Below are 14,050 nucleotides of genomic sequence, written 5' to 3'. Positions count from 1 at the left end.
AAATTGGCTCCATTAGCAGTAAAGACAGCTACCATGTACTGGAGTGAATTAGTCTCATGTACAAATCATCAGGAGAATCTAGAGAGATTGTTCTGCAGGGAAGTATGGGTGCCTCTACATTTGAGGGGAAGGAAATGGCCCATAGCTTAGTGCTGGAATTTAGAAGCAAGGTCTTGTATTTGAAAGGTCCAGCTGTGCAAAAAGAGCTGAACTCAGTTTAGGTTAAAATGAGGAAAACTTGCTATCTTTGCATTTGAGTTCAGGCTTCACACGGCAGTTGTGGGCACACAATCAAAAATTTCCCCGTGCCTTGGAACCTCTGTTATTAATCCCATTTGCCAAGCAAGCAGAGGCTACAGCAGATGATGAAGTCAGACTGGCAGTGTGCTGAGCTTACACAACAGGAACCTAAATGCTGGCACAAAAAATAAACAAAATGAAGTCCAGTTTTAACTGTGAGGGGATGATGCGCTGAATCAACAGTCTAGATCTGGCTGAGATACCTATGGGGCCTAAAAGAAGCTTTGGCTTAGGTTCTGAAAACAACTAGCCCTTCTTTGCATTATGGTGCAGACTGATAGTGAACACAAGGCTACATTCTGTAGCAACAGGGCTACAAGGTTTTTATTAATGTTTCCTATGAGTACTCATTTCTTCCCTAGAATAAAGAAATCAGCCACAGAAAAAAGAAGTCAGCCATAGCTTGTACTTGAAAATGTACACTGTGTCCAGGAAAATGTAAACATCAGTGATATGTTTTGACACTCATCTGTGGAGAAAGCAGAGAATAACTATGCCTCAGATACCTCATCATCCTGCAAGTTCTCTTCTAGCTGGAGAATGTCCTTCAAAGCAGCTGCAACCACCTTCTTCCTCTTGCGAATGAAATCCCGTTCCTGGACACACAGGTCAAATCCCAGGCGTACATCTAGGTCTTCCTGACTGGAACAAGTATCAAGTATCTTACATGACATTTGTACTTTAAGTCAGCATTTTAATTTCTTCTACTTCACAAATAGACATGCCTTCACTACCAGGTCTATATAAAGCATGGCAGAAAGATATTACATCATCTAGGTTTTTTTCTGGAGAAAAAGAATTCATCTTTCTTCGAATTGAGGGGTTTTCTTCTTTTTTTTTCTCCCTGCCAAAGGTACCTGAAATTAAGTATAGCTACATATAACACAATCGTTCTTTTTCAGACATAAATCCAGAAGCCTGCAGAGGGCAGTGTTTTAAAGGTGGCTTTTAAGTTGTGCAAACTTCCATTGACACCTGTGAAGCGTCTACTGAAGTTGTAGATCTACATAATCAGATTTTTTTATATATATTTATAAGCACTACTTTTGTCGTTTGGAAGCTGCTATGAAAATTCTTCTTAGGTGTGGTAAGGAAGTATTTAAATGACTGATGTAAATGGTATGTATATCTCATAGCATATTTACTGAAAATAAACAGCATGATAGAATCTGCTTTTTTGGAAGTTCTCTTCCGTTATAGTGTGGTACACAATGCAACATATTCATCTTATAAACTGTATTAAGGCCTTAACCATATTCCAAAATACACAATGTGTTTCCTTAGTTTAGAAATAAGCATCACTTATGTTTATTTGCATTTATCTCTTTGAGTACACACTGAAAAAAAAATAAACGAAGGTACATTTATTATTTCATATATTCATATAGATGAAATATACACGAATATATGAAAATATATATATGATATATATATATTTCATATATATATATGAATTTTTTTTTTCATATTGTAGAACACTGATTTTGGTCCTTTAGTGAAAGAAAATAGTTAGAGAAACGCCTTGGGAAACAGAATGGTTTCTTTCAATTAGTTTTGAAATTATGCTTTTATTGAAAATCTGCATATGGCAATAAATTGTAGAGGTATGAGTGGCCCGTACAATGTAATATTGATTGCAGCACAATATGAATAGAAAATTGACGTGTTCTTTTTAAAACCTTTTCATAACTCACTGTCCCATCACATAAATTCACAGCTGTTGAAAATTTTTGTGTTGTATACTGAGTTAATTTTATTTTATAGTCTGAAATGAGGATAAACCATCATTCTGGGCACAAAGTCAGTAACAAAGGGATTGGAACTTGATTGACAGCTACCTGAATACAAAGAACCAAGGAGAAAATGACAGATGTCTTACCATTTTTTCACCTTAAAGCGCAAATCAACTTTTCTGTGCTGAAAATTAAGAAGATAAAATTATGAATAGTGATATTATGTTTAAAACAGTCCTTTTCCCCCTTTTGAGTCATCATTACATTTACAAAGCTCTGAATCTCAATCAACTGAGATTGGGAAGACAGGCTCTTCTCTCAAGGCTTCACTAGTACCCAGAGTGTGCACTGATTGAATAAATTAAGACTTCAGTACTATCATCTGTAGTCCATATCTTCTCTCTGTTGTGAAACACGGGGGGTGTAGCTTGTGCTGGTACTAGTTTGCTACACAAATAAGTAACACGAGAGCTGGAGGGCTACACCTCACCTCCCTGGAAAAGTCCACTACTAAACCTGGGCCTTGAAACTACATCCTCTCACATAACAATGTCAGACACAAGGGAAAGACATAAAGGCTGAGCATCCCAGACTTGTGGCATGGGGTGCCTTGTTGTAGCAGTGTACCAGGCTGCAGCCTCACCCCTCTTCCCAGTTGCTCCCAGTGAATTCCAGCCTGGTTAAGTACACGGAGAATAGAAGAAGCATGAGCAACAGCCTAGACATTTTCATTCTCCCCCTTCTCCTCTGGATTCCCCATTTTGTTTTTCTCCAAATAATTCACTTCATTATGCATCGCCCTTGATTGAAGGGGGGGGTTAGAAAACAACTCTCTGTAAAGAGAGAGAAGTGGTCTTTGGTTTCTGCTTCTTGGTAATTACAAACAATTTTTAAAAGCTTGTAAAGGATTCCCCATGACCAGCAGACACTTACCTCACCAATTACTTCCCGCTCAGAGGGGAGTGACTTCAAAGGGATTCTCAGGGGGATGCTTCTCCTCCTTGCTCCACATGACACACAAGCACACTGAAAAGTAGCATGGAGTGCTTTTTGGTTAAGACAGAAATGTTCTTCTCTTGCTGCCTACTCACACGTAAATGTCAGGTCATGGGACTGTCTGTGTTGTCTACCACGTTCTGGGGTAACGTACAAAGGTGGGAAGCTTCCTCTTCTTTGTGAGTGTAACATCCAGGGAGGGTTGCTTGTATCTGGCATAGTGGAAGAAAGTGGGATCTGGGAGAGGGGAGCGGGAGTCACAGCCCAATGAAAGCGTCTGGCTTTCTTCAAAGGATCCTCTCACTGCAAATGTTAGCTCATTCCCTAAAACAATGAGACAAAACACACACACAAAATTACTTATAATTGCAAAAAAAAGGAACGGGGTGGGGGGAAAAAGAAGCAAAAGGTAGCTTTGAACAAATTCCTTCTCTTCTTTTATATTTGGAAAGCTGTCTTCTGAAAGTGATCCAAACCCCAAACGTCTCAGGTGACTGTATCTTTGTAATGTGCTAAGCAAGAAGTCAGATTGGAGTATGATGTGAATGGCACTGAATTTAAGACATGCATTTCTGTTGCAATTGCACCATGACACAATAAATACAAACAGGTACTTTACATTGCAAATCATCCTCATCTCAATGAGCAAAAGAAGTTCTCAGTCCCCTAAAATAAGATATTACTCTGCAGCAGATGACCCTATTTATATGAAGAGATTAGCTAATCCTGCCAGTGTGTGTTACGCATGCTCTGAAATCGCCTACCAGATCCAGCCTCTCAGGGGATGTGGGCAGAGGAACTTCTAGATTCTGGATCTTGATCAGGGTCAGGCAGGAGCCAGCTGCTGAGTGGCTAACCCCTGCAAAAAATGAGGTGTTGCTGTGCATATGCAGAAGCTGAACTGACAGAAATGCTGAGGAAAGTTAAGGTTATGGACTACTGTGCTTGAGGAATTAGGCTTCTTCAGGGTTTAGCAGTACTATAGCAGAGGTTTCCAGAATCTCAGCTTGGGGTTTAGATACCTTCTGTACAAACACCTGATGTTGTTTCTGTACTCTGGTACAAGGCTCCCCATGAAGTTGGAACCCTGAGCCTACACCTGCTGCAGGACTGGTGGCATTCCCCACTGTAGAGTTTTTACAAATCACCTTTGATATGATCAATTTAAACCTTATTATTTTGATGATTCAATTTCTAGGCCTTGTTAGAAAGGGTAGAATCAATAATATTCATTTAAACAATTAATAAGTTTACCTGAAAAATGCTTCTTTTGCATTCTGCTGTCCAAGTGAACTTCCAAGCAGGCTTCCTCACGACACTACAGTAGGCATGATGGGGACAGAAAATTAGAGAACTCATCCAGCCACCTCACCACCAGTGCTGGCAGATGTTGGCAGGGGCATTGCTTGAATGTGGGGGCCAACTGTCTTGGAGACCTTTGCTATACCCAGTGAAAGTGAGAATTCACTTCATTGTCACATGGGAAGATGGTGCTCTGATAAACACATTGCAAGTTTCAGTGGATGCAGACAAAACAGGGGAAAATCATAATAGTCGGAAAGCTTCTCTAAGATCATGCTGGACTCCTTAAAGAAAAAGCTTCTAAGAGAAAGTATCACTAAAGAATGAAGACTCGAGATGTTTCCCTCACTGACGTTATGGTCAGCTAGGGTAAGGAATAATGTGGGAAAGAACAAAAAAGAACAAAACAAATATTTTACCACTATTGCCCCATTTGTGATGATGGTTTCAGGAGAATCCAGGCTAGAAAACAAGAATAAATAATATGTATTTTACAAACAATATATTCTGGATACTGTCCTGAACAGGACACACTATTCTCTCCTAATTTTTTTATTACTATTATTTTATTTGCTCCTTCTTATTGTCTTCAGAAATATGCTCCCTTTATGCTATATCCCACATAATGACTCAGTAGAAATTATTAAATCGCAATAAAGCACTTGGAATGTGCTTGTAACAGCCTTAGTAGCACAAGTACATCACAGGATGGGTAGCAACCTTCTCCTCAGTCACAACTTTCCCAGAGAATGCTGTCCAGTCAATCTATAAACATACTGCAGAGGGATTTAGCATCCAACTCTGAACTATGTAAGTAATGCATAAATCTTACTAAAAAGTCACAGAATTAAAAATTTGGAACTCTCCTCCACATCATGGGATTTTTTCTTTCATAGGATGATTTGTTAATGCACACAGCAAGTTTGGAAAAATATTGAATCTGGCTATTGAGATGATATTGGGTCTACAGAAGGTTTCCCTGCACTAATGCACCACTCCAAGCTGTTATTCTGACAACATTGGGATTTTACTCACATGCTCTCCAATACAAACTCAACTTCCAATTCCTCCCTCCTCTGAAAATAAAAAAAAAGAAGCAGTCTCCATTAGCATGTGCAGAGGTTTTCAAAGTGACCTTCATTTTTGCAAGCACAGTTTCCTTTATGTTTTAATAAGTAACAATATTCTGTTTCATGCTTGCTATTGTCAGCAGTAAAAGACAGAGACTGCTTTGTCTTCACCAAGGATAAGATTTCAATTGTACTGGGAGAACAAAGGGTGTTTGGTGCTTACAAGTCTCCCTACTAAACCTTTGTCTTTGCCATGTGCTGAACATGATATGATAAGACTTAATGTTTAGTAAAATATTGTGGAAACAAGCCATTTTCCTGTCCTTGTTTCTTTTTTCTCTTCACAGTCTTTGTAAGAATTAGATAAATTTTATATCACATTATTAAGAGTGCAAAGCTTCCCTAAAATTGCATCTGCATTGGGGCTTGGGATTTTGGCCATGACCTGTGCCAGAGGAAAACAAAAGGAATTTGTTTTGTCACTGGTGTGCAATTTCCAGGATTTTAGTAAATTTTGGTACATTTTTACTACCAATTTGGTCCTGGTGGTAAAAGACAGAAGAGACAGAACACCTTTTTAATCAGAGGGGAGAGAATGGACTTAAGATGTACTAAATGTCTGACTGAACTCTTACCTGTGGATTTAGTGGGAATGTTGTAAACACTCTTTCCCCAAGGGGGATTTTAGCTACATCAAAAAGCACAATTGCTTGGTCATCATCATGAATAATATCATCATCAGAAACAGTAATTTCCAGAACATTCTGGGAAAAGAAATGAAAAACATCCAATTCATTAGCATGTACTCAAAAAGTGTAATATTCTTCTGCTCTTGCAGGTTTAGCTCCTGTTTTACAGAGAGGAAATAAAAAAATTTTGATGAAAAAATGTCACAAGGAAGAATAAGAAAGTGAGTATTATCTGCTTTATAAGACATAGATCTTAGTCTCATCAGTTAAGGCTGAACTGAGATATCCTTCTGGTCACCTTTTATGCTTTTAAGTAGCTCTCATGAAAAATGCAATCTTTTAGGGAGGAATATGGATTGCCATATTCCTATATTGTTTCCTATCAACAGGGGCATTAAGGGACATTTCATATCAATAGTCACCTTTCCAGATCCTTGGACATTCATTCTGCTTTCAGCCACCTGTTCACAGGCATTTGAGTGTAGTGTAACCATCAGCAGCGAATTGAGTAAAGATCATCATCTTACTAGAATTTGGCAGATTCCTGGCATTGATATGTCATTGTTTTATGTCTTCTCAGGAAAAGATATGTTTTTCTGTTATAGTGTGATTTTATATTTCCCTTTCATAATTTCTCTCTGCTGTAACTGTCATTGTTTCTGTTATCCTTCCCCAAGGATGTCAGACTCACATTACCCATATATAAATAACAACTAACTGTTGAGAGTAAAGTGGATTCCAGCAAAAGCCAGAACTGTTTTGCTCCAGCTTGCATGGAGAATTTTAAGTAAACTCAGAAAGGCATTAGAAGGCACAACCTTCTGTTTTGCTCTAAACTGAAAGATGCTACATAGAGACAAAATGAAGAAGAGAGGTTTTGGTTTGTGTACCTTGACTTGTCTCTGTATCCGGAAGTAGAAACTTTCATTCCACACAGGATTTCTGCAGTTTTTGATGGTTTTGGTGTGGAGTTTTTCATCTGAAGCAGTTGGCAACCAGAGGCTCACATAGCAATCAGATTGGCTTACTATAGAAATATAGGCACAAAATATCTGTCAGAAGAACCACGACACAAGCAGTGGAAACATTTAAATGCTCCATATCTTGAACATGGATGAGAAATGGCCAGTTCTTTCTCATACACATAGGGCAAACCAGAAAGATAGAAATCACATAGCTGGATAAAATTAATTTGCTTATCATAACACTATTTTTAATAAGCTGTGTATTCAAATAACTGTGCATAATCTCACACATTAAAATTAAAAATACAGTCCGAGCTAGTGGATAATGTGTTTAACCAGGAGTTTTGTATTGCTCCTTATCAACAAAATTGGGTAGGAGAAACTGTGACAGAGGAAGCACAGTGTGAGCTTCAGACCCTGAGAGGGATTGTGCATAAATTGTCTCTGAGGCAATTTAACTTTGTGAGAAATCTTAAAAGAATCAGGTTTGAGTCTGATTCAGATAGTAAATATATGGTGTATCTGGTACTCTTCATGATGGAAAATTAATTATTCAATTTACTCTGATCAGATCATTGTCTCCCTAGGTGGGGTGGGAAGGGAGAGGCCTACCAGCAGTACAGTTGCTGCTTCAGGAGGTTAGTAGGCACAGGTCTTGCGGCAGCTGCTCAAGGTTTAAAGAGAGTTTATGCTGGTATCTTTGTTCAGGATATTAGATGTGCTGCTTTGGGATATTTTGTCTAAAAATAACATGTTGCCTGAAATCCAGAAACCTTGTGACTGCGACATCTCCAGAGAAGGATGACTATCAGGCAAGAAGACTCCTGTGTAACAATTCATGCTGAATCTGAAGGAATTTCTTGACATTGCCATGAGTTTTCTCTCAAGAAGGTAGTAAATTGCCTTTCAGTCTTTGAAAGTATTTTCAATGACAACATTTCAGGATCTTAGATTTTAACATAATGGAAGTGACAGAATAATAATTGACTTTAATATAATATTACTACTTATCCTTTATTATTTATTATTTAATTATTATAATTATTATAATGTTATTTATGATATATTCAACATAATAATAGTCAATTTACTATAAGAAGGAGGGCTCTGATTACTGCTCTGTCTCATAACTGAACCACCTCTCCTCATTGTGCTGTCTGACAGCTTGCTGAGCTGTGATGTGCTCGTCCTGATAAGTGGTATCACTGCCTCTGATCTACAGAGTTTCTCAAGAGCTCATAAGGAAGCCTGTACAATAGCCAAGAACTAAATATAGCTTCAGGGCATCTGGACAATCCCTCTTGCCATTAATGAGAGCACTTACCACTGCCAAACTCAAGTGTTCCCAAAACATCCCCAAAATCACTAAAGAGGCTGAAATGGGACATACTACAGAAACTGACATTTCTGAACTGATCTGAGACATAATTTCTCTCATTTTTAGTTTCTAGCCATCATAAGGTGCAGGAAGGGCTCATTTCTATATTTTTGCTGTAGTTGCAAAGGCCAATACTTTTTTACCTTTCTTTTTTTTTCTTAATGAAAGCCAAAATGCTTTAGCCTGATATTAAATTCCAACTTTCCACCACACAGTGTATAAAACAAGACTCATGATAGAACTGAGAAAGATGACAATACTAAAACACTGAGCCAAGCATGAACGGACAGCCACAGCATTTATGAATGTCTTTTGTTACTGTTTTGTCTGGAATTTACTGACATTCTGGAGTGTTTTCTTTGACAAAATATTTTCATGAGGCTACTTTCTAAAGTTATCTTTCCATATGTGTGTTGATTTCATAAATATTTAAGTAAAATAAGCTATTGACAATTACAGAATCACAGAATATTCTGAGTTAGAAGGGATCTTTGTCAAACTGATGAAGTACATGATAGATAAAGGACTATGAGGTAGACTAAAAACTTCCAGGCTCAAAGGATGGTGATCAGCAGCACAAAGTTCAGCTGGAGGCTGTCATTCAGAAGAATCTGGACAGGCTTGTCCAGATGAACTGTGCCAACATGGGCCTCATGAAGTTTATCAAGGGAAATGCAAAGTCCTTCACATGAGGAGATATAACCCCGTGCCCCAGGAGGGGCTGAGGGCTGACCAGCTGGAAAGCAGCTCTGCAGAGAGGGACCTGTGCATGTCAGTGGACACCTGGTTAAGCATGAGCCTACTGAGGGGTCCTGGCTCTGTGGAGTTCTCCCTAACAAGGGAGGTTGAGGTACCCTCCAAACTTGTGAATCTGTTGGTGAAGTGTTTCCTTACGAGACACTGGCAGACTGTTGGACACCAGGGTCTCAGCTTTCCTGGGGGACTGATGGCAAAAATCTGAACTCCCACCTTTTACATGACAAGCAGTATCCTCATGCTGTGACTTTACCTGAGCTTATGCTTTTCTTTAAAAGTGATAGGTCATTTGAACCCAGGCTAAACAGTGAAAGAAATCAAATAACAGGAGAGTCAAATGTCTGCTGAATACTATGAAAACTATGATATCCTCATTAGATGGGAACCCTTGAAATGGCTAACTGGCTTATATTGCTCCCTCTTATCCCTGAAAAAAGTGTATAAGAAAGCTACTGAAATTGTTCCATTTTATTCATTGCTACCTGGGAGCTAATAAAAAAAAATTATATTTGCATTTTCTTAATACTCCAGTTGTAATGCAGTTGCTGGGCTTCATTAGCAGTTCCATGCCATGCCAGGCCCTCACTTTAGTGCACGTGTTGCAACTTCATTACCTGATGACATAATGTCACCCTCATGTGCATGCTGAGACTTCTCAACTCACAGTCTCTTTGAAAGTCAGCACAAAGTGACTCTGATATTCTTTCACAGTTTTTAACTTCTAATTCAATTTGTATGTTAGTGGGACTGTTTCTCATCTCTGTCATCAAGCTAAAGACAGGCTAAAAATACAAGACCAAAACAAGCAGTTCAAAACTGCAGCTGTCTACTTGCTACTCTTTGACAGTACAGTCCTGTGAGCTGTACCTGAAATGAACCGTCACATGCTAAAATCATTCATCTCCATCACAAGTAAGAAGGAAATTACAGCACTGAAAAGCAAAGCATATAAGAAAAATTAGTCTTATAAGAACAATGAATGCAAACTGTAAAATCCCATCTGTCCTATTACTGCATTTCATAACATCAAAACAAAGAAATAATTTTCTCCTAGTGAAATCCTCTCCACCTGCACAGACAGGTTCCCCTTGAATTCCAGTTTACTGCAGTTCACCCAAAAGAAGGAGGAGAGCCACTCCCATTTCTCAATCATTGGACATGGTGTCTGAGAACATTTTCCCTCTCCGGCATAATACAATAAAACAATATTAAGAAGTTACCTTCTACTGCCGTCTATCTGAGAGAAGATTTAAACTGAACTCAGTCCTCTACAAGTATCCAGGTGCAACACTCATCTGTAAGCACAGTATTGCTCTCTTTAACTTGCTAATGGAAATAACGAAAGCTTGTAGATCTACCATGCTTAATCAGTGATGTCCTTTACCAGGGGTGAACAGAGTCCCCATATGAGTCCTCCACCCTGTCCAGCCATTTAAGTCAAGTGGCAAAGTAGGATTTTCTCTCTGGAGCAGATTCAGTGGGTGCAGTACCTGTTGCAGTCACAGCACAAAGCTTTCGCACCCTAGGTCACCTCTCCCTCCTGCACCACTGTGCTCCCACCAGCACCACTTGCATTTTTGTGGTAGGGCCATTAGTATAACCTGCACTAGCTGTACTCTACCTAATTTGCTTGTGCTTCTTTTCTGTAGCAATAATAGCCCCTAATATCTCTGGAGAACCACTCTGATTTGCAAAGACTCCAAGTGTATCACCCCAGAACTGACTCATTTCTTCTGAAAGGAGAAAATAAGAGCTTCCACAAAATAATTTCATAAGCTGTTAGAGGACAAAGTCTCTGAGCTCCTCCTTTATATATATGCAAGGTTGCTCTTCATCCAAAGATGAAAAATGAAAGGAAGATCTGAAAAAGAAAGGAAGATCTGAAATGAGAGGAAGATCTAAAAAGGAAGAGTAGAGGGAGAACAATGATTGTTCTGACTTCCCAGTTAAGACTGGCAGGTTTCTTTCCACAGTTGGCATAGCTTCCACATGCTCCTGATTTCTACAGTTACAAAATATACCTAATAAGCACAGTCACGTTTCCAGTCACAATCTAAGATTGTAAGTTTCTTACCTCAGCTCCTAACTACTGCAGCACAGGGATGCCTCTACCCACAGCCTCTTGATCTGGCAAGACAAATCCTCTCAGAGAAGTTACTGTCTCGCAGAAAAAAGCACCTGTCAGCCTGAAACTCACTCCAAGTAATTTCTCGTTGGACACACATCTCAGATTCACCTCTGCAGTCCAGGCCGAGTATTGCTAACACTCAGCACCGTTGAGGCCAAGTATGTCAAACCAGACCTGACACCATCACTCTTCACCCCATCTGCGTTAGTGAGCCTGAACATACTCTCCAGCAGCAAAGATCAGCTCTTGGAATGTGGAATCAGCTAGTACCCATGTAGGCTGCAAGAGTTTCAGAGAGCAGTATTGTCACAGAGACCTCTTTACTCAGGTCTTCAGGATCATGTGTGAGCCAGTGGAGTCCTACAGAGTTTTGCTCTTTCACAAGGCACTAAGTAGTGGTGGAGAGACCACAGCACTGCAGGTCTATCACCTGTGTTGTCTAAGGACCTGGGAGAGGCTTCCTCCCACTTGCAGCATCTCAGGGCAAATCTCCTCTCTTAGCGCTTGGGCTTCAGGCATGCCAGATGAGGCTGATCCCCTCACTGATGGTCTGTTTGTCCGTGGGAGCAAGGTAAGGTGTCAGCTTCAGCTGTGGGATTTAGGGGCTGCCACAAAACAAGTAAACATTAATGACGGTGAAGGTGGGCCAGGCTTGGTGCAGCTCTGTGTGGTCACCCAATAACTCATTTGTTTAAGGAGAGCAGCTGGAAGATGTTGGAGAGCCTGTGCCACCATGGTCCTCCTCTCCCATCACCTGGATCTCTTCTCATTCTTTTGGGAAGCAGAGTCACTGGAAGGGGTGTTAGCAGCAAGGAAAGCAGCTAATACACAATTTTCCTTGACACCTCATCCTTGCCAGATATTCCTCCCACATATGGGGAATTCTGTAGAAGAAGTGGTGCTATTAATAGAGTTAGGATGAGCTTTTGTAAAGGCCCTTGGCATTGACCTCCAGCTGAGAAGGAGCAAATGGACACACCGATGACCTAAAAAGTAATTCTTTTATCCAAGGCTGTCTGCAGCTCCAGACTGAGGAGACACAAATGCTACCACAAAGCAGATGCCAGACTATGAGAGACCCATAAACTTCAACCGAATTGATTCCTTTCTAGTATGCCCAGCACCTTCACAGCCTAACTGCATACAGCATTGGAGCCTGGTGATGACACCCAGTGCCTGCAGGGCAGCAGGATGAGTGTTAGTGATCTTATCTGGGCACCCTCCTCTCTAGAGCTCACAGTGAGGACAGGGAGTGCCAGAAATATTTGAGTCTGACCCATGACTACTGCTTGGCATAAAGGTTATTTAGGAGTACAGTGGAAAATAATTAGCTCAGGTCTGCCAAGAGCATTTGCATGATAAGATAAGGCAAGACAGAAACCAGTTATATGAAATATTTACAAAACAAATGTTGGAGTGGAACATCATCTAAGTATAGAGGAGACTGCAAAAGTGGTAGAGCGACAGTAGGTATATGAAAAAGGTTAATTGATCCATTGAGGGGTAAGCTGCATTCTTTTTGGTTTAATTCTTTTCTTTGTGCACCAAACTCCACCAGCAAGTGCTGTCTACAGGCAAAGGTGTAACATTAGATTTCAGGATAAGCTGGGACTTCATCCCAGGCTTGTGAAACACACATCCCATGGATCTTGACATGTGAGTTTACAAAACAGCCAAGATTAAGTTGGGTGCACATGTCAGTGGACATATATAGAAGTGGCATTCCACAAAGCCAAGATTTGGTAAGTAAGTCAGGGAGAAATATAGAAACGTTGTGACCAAAGGACCTAGTGTGGCAGTACTTGCCACAAACTGAGAGAAAAATGTGGAATGGAGCATTTTTTAGCCAAAATGAAATGAACAGAAACTCTAGCAAGCAGATAATTGCAAATGCCAAGAAAGATGGGAAGTCAGCACGCAGACAGAAAAAGCATGTCAAAGAATCTGCTGCACTTTTTTGGAAAGGTGGCTTGTTCCTAGACTTGATAGAGGGAAGATGGAAATATAGGGAAATCTGAAATACGTTATTAAAAAAAATTATCAGTCTTTCACAGGTATGTCACAGTCAGATAGCACCTGTATCAGCTGCTTATTATCAGTTTTCCAGAAGAAAGATTACGTTGCTGAGAAAAGACTAGGTAAACATAATTTTCTAGTTTTCATTAGCACACACTAGCACATTTAGTTATATTACTTCTCTGATACTTCAAATGCATACAAATGTTAAAACCAAAACATTAAGCTGAAAGTACATCAGTATCAGTGCAAATTCAATCACTTAAAAGGTACAATATATCTTTTTGGCACTGTACTGAAGTATTTAAATCACATCGTATCACTATTTTTCCTTTGAGACTCCAGCTTCTTTGAAAGCACAGGCTTTCAAAGGTTGCTGCTCAGTTAACGAAGAGCTATCTAATATTTGTTTATCTTCCTTGTTCAATAGCATGCTGGTTTAAAGTGCTTCATTTTGATATGACATCCTTAAGAAGTCACGGAGTACCTGGAGGAATTACTAACAGACAGAAAAGACATACTTTTCTTACCTGCTGTTCTCTAGATCTGATTTACCAATAATTAACAAGAGAATCTGAAGATACTTCTCAGTGTTTCTAGGCCTTGCCTCAAATCTTAAATTGGAATCCCTCTACACATAATAAAAAATTCAAAATGAGCACATCACCTAAATAGATAAGAGAGACAAAATGTGTGGGAGAAGGTATTTGGTTATTC

The 14,050-nt window shown here is 39.6% G+C and overlaps 1 protein-coding gene across 1 annotated transcript in view; it reads right to left on the bottom strand.

Annotated features, from left to right (window-relative positions):
• Nucleotides 1-14,050, bottom strand: part of LOC114056470 (cytosolic phospholipase A2 epsilon-like) — a 44,833-nt gene that overhangs the window by 10,832 nt on the left and 19,951 nt on the right. Inside the window, exons 5-13 of the mRNA XM_027881679.1 lie at nucleotides 6,981-7,117; nucleotides 6,037-6,165; nucleotides 5,367-5,407; nucleotides 4,751-4,793; nucleotides 4,284-4,347; nucleotides 3,184-3,353; nucleotides 2,967-3,059; nucleotides 2,180-2,217; nucleotides 807-942 (exon numbers count right to left, since the gene is read on the bottom strand). Of these exons, the coding sequence (XP_027737480.1) occupies nucleotides 807-942; nucleotides 2,180-2,217; nucleotides 2,967-3,059; nucleotides 3,184-3,353; nucleotides 4,284-4,347; nucleotides 4,751-4,793; nucleotides 5,367-5,407; nucleotides 6,037-6,165; nucleotides 6,981-7,117 (851 nt within the window). The remainder of the gene's footprint in view (nucleotides 1-806; nucleotides 943-2,179; nucleotides 2,218-2,966; nucleotides 3,060-3,183; nucleotides 3,354-4,283; nucleotides 4,348-4,750; nucleotides 4,794-5,366; nucleotides 5,408-6,036; nucleotides 6,166-6,980; nucleotides 7,118-14,050) is intronic.

The sequence above is a fragment of the Empidonax traillii genome, unplaced genomic scaffold (genome assembly GCF_003031625.1).
Source record: "Empidonax traillii isolate 1590-97213 ecotype Southwest subspecies unplaced genomic scaffold, ASM303162v1 scaffold93:size1158651, whole genome shotgun sequence".
Classification (NCBI taxonomy): domain Eukaryota; kingdom Metazoa; phylum Chordata; class Aves; order Passeriformes; family Tyrannidae; genus Empidonax; species Empidonax traillii.
This window is presented reverse-complemented; position numbering and strand designations above follow the sequence as displayed.